We start from the raw sequence: 5,574 nt of genomic DNA on the forward strand, positions 1-5,574 counted from the left end.
TCTAATATATTTTAAATCTAAATCAAATCTATCTAGATCTAAAACAAATTTATGTGTAACAAACTGTTACACATTTAGACACCTTGTGTTCGAGCAACAACCTGCTTCGACACAAGGAATTACAAATTAACACTAACTTGAATTACTACCTCTTCCATATGTCTTCTTGTCTTAACAAACAAAAGTGATATAGATACATATTTATAATGTACTGAAACTCTAATGGGCTATATATTCAAAACAGTCCCAAAACACGACATATTACTGAACTAATTTGCAAAGTGGATCGACTGATGACCCAAAAATCTCTCACATCCCGCCGTCAGTCGATTGACTGACCACCTTACGTGTTGCTACTAGTTTAACTTTGCCCACCGTCTTACGCACTGATGTTGATTTCCATCATCATTTTCCTTACGCAACCGAATATCGAGCCCCAATTGTCATCCACCGAACAACTGCCGCTAGTCGTTGGACTGGCGCATTACGGCTACAGTGTCTCTGCCAATTATCTAGTTAGAATTTTTTTCATTCCTTTTCTCTTCATCACTTGAGGTTTTAAGTGGTATAATATTTGTTAGAATATTTATATAATTATGTTCTTTATCTTTTCTATTCATAGGATAGTCAATACCTTTTATAATATATTTTCTAAAATTAATCAAACCATTGATGTATAGATATTAGACTTCCTAATTGGTCACACATGGCCATTATATTTATAAATTATACATATTAATGGAAAGGACATCGAAATAATTTCCCTCATGGTATCAAGAGACCTAGGTTTCTTTCTAAATCCTTCCTAAAGTGGTTGAAGCTTCTACTTCTCAAGCAGGAGCAAATGATGTTGGGAAAGATGCTAGGAAGGATATAGATAATGATATGAAGAAGGATGCAACTGAAGACAGTGTAGCATTCTGCTCTGGCGCTGATGTCTTCCATCGATGCTGTTGGCTTTTGGGCTAGCGACTCGTTGAAGTGTTTCGCCTTCAGCCCATTTTGAAATGCCCTCACGAACATCTCCTAATTAGGGTGCGAAATCTTGATCGTCTCCTGATTAAATCAGGCTAGGTATTCATGAAGAGCCTCCTATTGCCCTTGTCGAATGTTAAATAGACTTGTCGTGGAAATCTTCTGGTGTTTGCTGGTGGAGAACTGATGCATTAGTGTCTATGCCAAATCCTGGTAAGTGGTCACGAAATGCTTCGGCAAACCAATGTACCAACGAAGGGCGACCTCCGTGAAGGTACCCACTATCAATTTTCATTTCAGATAATCACTCGCGCCTATTATTTCCATTTGGATGTTGATCGTAAGGACATGCTCCTATAGGTCCCGCTTCCCGTCGAATGAGGATAAGGGTGGTAGTTTAAAGTTCTCTGGAACCCGATCGTTCCCGATGGCTTCTAACAAAGGCTGAGTATCCATAGGATCATCCCGATCCTATTCCAGATGAATGTTATATTGATTCTACTGTAGGTCATGGACCATACCCAGGAGATGCTCATTTTGTTGGTGCAACATATATATCGTTGCAACTAGTTCCTCCATTTCGGCCTGTTGGCCAATGTTACTGTTGTCGATCCAGTTCTAATTGCGTGGGCTACATCTATTCACAATTTTGGTGTGGACGTAGGAAAGTTTTACCTTTTCCCACAAACGGCGCTAACTGTTCTTGAGGAACAATATTGATAATCTCCCCAAAGCTAGTTGGGAAAGGTTTGTGTATTGCTTACCTCCCTCGAAGATGGGGTGGGTATACTTTTAAGTCTTTCCCGTTAAGGTATTATCCTTGTGTTTATGATCATGATTATTGTATCTCATCCTGTCCCCCGAATGGTCGCCTTAATGAATTGTCGCTTCAATGCGATCATAATGGCTATTGAAGGGCATTGTCTACTAGCGAACTGGAGTATGGCTGGCGCATTATAGTCTTGAGGGACTGATATTCTTCCTAAGTGAGGGCGATCCCATGAGGGATCTTTCGGGCGGCTAGGCCAGGCGACCGCACTGAGATCCTAGCCTTAAGTGTGCTCTGGGCGGAATGTCATTCGCGGGTGACACATACCACTTCCCCAAATGTACAAAGTCCACCAACCGTGAGGCATGGTGGGGCGAAGCTCTTAAGTAGAGGTGTATTAGTGTCTAACCCGAAATTGTTTTCTCCAAATGTACATAGCCTACCAAGTGCGAGGCGTGGCGGGACAAAGCGCTTAAGTAAAGGTATCTTAGTGTCTAACCCAAAATATATTTCTCCAAATGTACAACTTGTTATTGAGCCTTTCATTACGGGGCTTGAGAGTGATCCAAAACAATATTTATGAATAAAGTTAAGCTTAAGTAGTCTTTTGGTCTCTATAAGTTGGCGTGTTTTTATTTTCGTCCATGTATCTTATTTTTTAAAATGATCTCTGAATTTTAAAATTTGTTTGGTTTTAGTTAGGGGTGGCAAAATGGGCCCGACCCGTTGGGCATTCCCGTTTTACCTGCACGCGGGGCGGGCCAAGGTTTTAGGCCCTCACCCTTTAATGTGACCGCCCCGTTTTTATGTGGGCTTTTACGGGCATGTAAATTAACATAAATTTTTGTATTTTTAGGCTTAAAAGGTGTAGTGTCTGCGGGCTTAGCCCGCACTGTCCTCACTTTTTTGCGGGGCGGGACAAGGTTTTAAGTCCTCATCCTTAATTATGCCACCCCGCTTCGTCCCGTTTTTTTGCGGACTTTTGCGGGACGGGGCTAAACGGGACGTGCATGCCCGTTTGCCACCCCTAGTTTTAGTCCCTAAAGTTAAAATCTGCACTGCAGATTTTCCTTTAAATTTTTTATGGATTTTAATTTTAGGGACTAGGGATTATTTTCAAGAAAAATAAAATACAAGAATGAAAATAAAAAACAAGCCAATTTACAGAGACCAAAAGACTATTTAAGCCATAAATTTATATTTTTTTTTATATGTATATTATAAATTAAAGTGTTTAATATGTTTGTGGTACTCATAAATATCTCATATTTCATTTTTAGTCTCTCAAAAAATTTCCTTCAAAGAATAGTCTTCCTAAAAAATTTATCCACACTTTTAGTCCCTTTTGCAACTTAGCGACAAAATTAGCTACGATTTTAGCGACAGTTTACTAATAGCGACGATTTTAATGACTGTTTTAGCGTGAGAGAACAAAAGCATGAATGAAAATTTTTAGAAAGACAATTATTTTTAAAAAAAATGTTTTAAAGAACTAAAAATGAACTATGAGATATTTAGGAGGACCAAAAATTCTTAACTCTAAATTAAATTATTTTCATAAACTATTTTATTTTGGAGAACTTATAAAATTAAATTAAAAAAATGAAAAACATCTTAAATTATTTTGATAACACCTCTAAAACAAAATCACAAAACTTGGATCACTAACTATATTCTGTCAGTGCTTCACCCATTTTTTTCATTTTCAAATAACTCAATTGAAATAGTTCATTCTTAAAAAACTTTTTTTTCCACCCACTTTCTCTTAAAAGTTTTACTTACCCACTCATTTGGTGTTTGTAAATCCAAAACACTTGGTAGGATTCTAAACGGAGTGGCATCGCTGATCCCCTTCTCCGTAGCAGCTTCTCGACTGCACTCAATCATTGTAAGTAACACTCAATCCTTGATTCTCTTACTCATTTTCTTTTTTCTTGACAAAAATTTATTGTTATTCATTCCAATTCAATTCAATTCCATCACAAACAATACTGAATTAGGTTAACTTTTAGGTTAGACTAATGATTCTCCCATTCATTGTAGTTGACGATTCACTCTTTCGTGAAACAATTTCGGATAAAGATAAACAGGAAACTAAGTTGCTTATGATTTGGATTTGATGATTTTTTTTATAGAAGGTAATTGGTAAAAATGAATGAAAGTTTAGAACACATATATCTCATGTGTGAAATCCTTCTTATGTAGCACATGTTTGATTTTGATTATTTATTATTTTTTTCAAATTATTACTGAGTGTCGGTGTCGTGTTTCTGGCGTCTCTGCTTCACAGGCCGTGAGGAATTTATTTATGAAAATAAGTTGTTTTGATTAGTTATTCCTCAACTAGAGCACCGGATAACAATTACTGGATTGTTTAAATTGTTTTCTTCAGGCTAGCGTCTTCGCAAGATGAGTAAATCAAAAGCAGATGAGAAGATTCTCAGCTACAATGATGTGGTGCTGAGACGATCTGATCTAGACATCCTCGGTGGTCCATATTTTTTGAATGATCGAATTATCGAGTTTTATCTGAGTTATCTTTCGTCATCCTATCCCTCTCAGGATATCTTGTTGGTTCCACCATCCATCGCGTTTTGGGTAATACAATGTCCTTTTGCCACGGCTTTAAAAGATTTCTTAGAGCCTCTTCATTTGTCTGAAAAGGAACTTGTTTTATTTCCTGTCAACGATAATGAAGACATTAACACGGCGGAAGGTGGATCTCATTGGAGCTTACTTGCATACTACCGCAACGCGAATCTATTTGTTCACCATGATAGCTGCAGAAGCTTAAATTCAGAACCTGCTAAGAAACTCTATAAAGCTGTTGTGGGATATGTGGGATTATCTGAATCAGGATCCGAGGCCCGCTATCTGGAATGCGCGGATTCGCCTAGGCAAGTGAATGGTTATGATTGTGGCTTATATGTCACGGCCATAGCAAGAGTGATATGCGACTGGCATGTAAATGGTAAAAAGACTGATGCGAATGATTTGTGGTTCTCTGTCGTGAAGGAACGGGTTACTTCATCTTCTGTTGACTTCATGCGAACTGAGATTCTAGTGTTGATCAGAGATCTAATGGCAAAGCATTCAGGCCAGCATGCTCAAGAATAAAATCGGGTTTCCACTAATTCGATTTTGAAGGCCTCTGATTTAGTGTCTAGTCTAGCATATCCATGGTTGTTAGCAAGTGAATACATTTCTGCATTTTTCTTGGAACTGTGTACGAAATTAGATTTTCTTTACACTTGAATGTAGCGACAAGCTTTCTATGTTACAATGTGATTAATGTGAACGAATGTAGTACAGTTACATTTTTATCTACTGTCTTTGTAGTGCAGTGTGCTAGTTTGCTTTACATTGGTTTTATTCAACAAAGTTCATTGTTAATTTTCTTACAAACTTTTTTTGGGAAACAATTGTTGCGTACAAACTTATGAGAATTAAAATTTTTGAGAAAAACATAAGAATTAAAACGTAAATTTGGTTATTTGATTAAATTAATTGACAATTTGTATAATTTTATAAGATTACTCCTTTTTTTTTAATTCATTACTCCCTTTTTTTAAGAGACAGAGAGAGTTGATATTTGTATATAAGAATTTATTATAAATTGTAAAAAGATATGCAATATAATTAGGAGTATGTTGATAGAATAATAATTAACGCACTTATGAAAAATATATCATATTAACAAAATAGAAATAAGCTACAATTAATTTTAGCATTGACTTTAACGAAAATTAATTCTAGAGTTCTCAACTATTCTCCTGTGGTAATTGACGCTGGATTTAGTAGGGAGAACTACAGTTCCATCCCCCATAATT

The 5,574-nt window shown here is 36.7% G+C and overlaps 1 protein-coding gene across 2 annotated transcripts; it reads left to right on the forward strand.

Annotated features, from left to right (window-relative positions):
• The first annotated feature begins 3,478 nt into the window (after positions 1-3,478).
• Positions 3,479-5,105, forward strand: LOC131606985 (NEDD8-specific protease 1-like). 2 transcript variants are annotated; one of them, XM_058879054.1, is made up of 3 exons: positions 3,484-3,632; positions 3,788-3,882; positions 4,137-5,105. In XM_058879054.1, the coding sequence occupies exon 3, from the start codon at positions 4,154-4,156 to the stop codon at positions 4,859-4,861; it is 708 nt and encodes a 235-aa protein (XP_058735037.1). In that variant the 5' UTR covers positions 3,484-3,632; positions 3,788-3,882; positions 4,137-4,153; the 3' UTR covers positions 4,862-5,105. The 2 variants fall into 2 exon arrangements, with proteins under 2 accessions (XP_058735036.1, XP_058735037.1); XM_058879053.1 differs by lacking the exon at positions 3,788-3,882 and having other exon boundaries at positions 3,479-3,632.
• Positions 5,106-5,574: the final 469 nt, after the last annotated feature.

Source organism: Vicia villosa, linkage group LG5 (genome assembly GCF_029867415.1).
Source record: "Vicia villosa cultivar HV-30 ecotype Madison, WI linkage group LG5, Vvil1.0, whole genome shotgun sequence".
In the NCBI taxonomy this organism is placed as follows: Eukaryota; Viridiplantae; Streptophyta; class Magnoliopsida; order Fabales; family Fabaceae; genus Vicia; species Vicia villosa.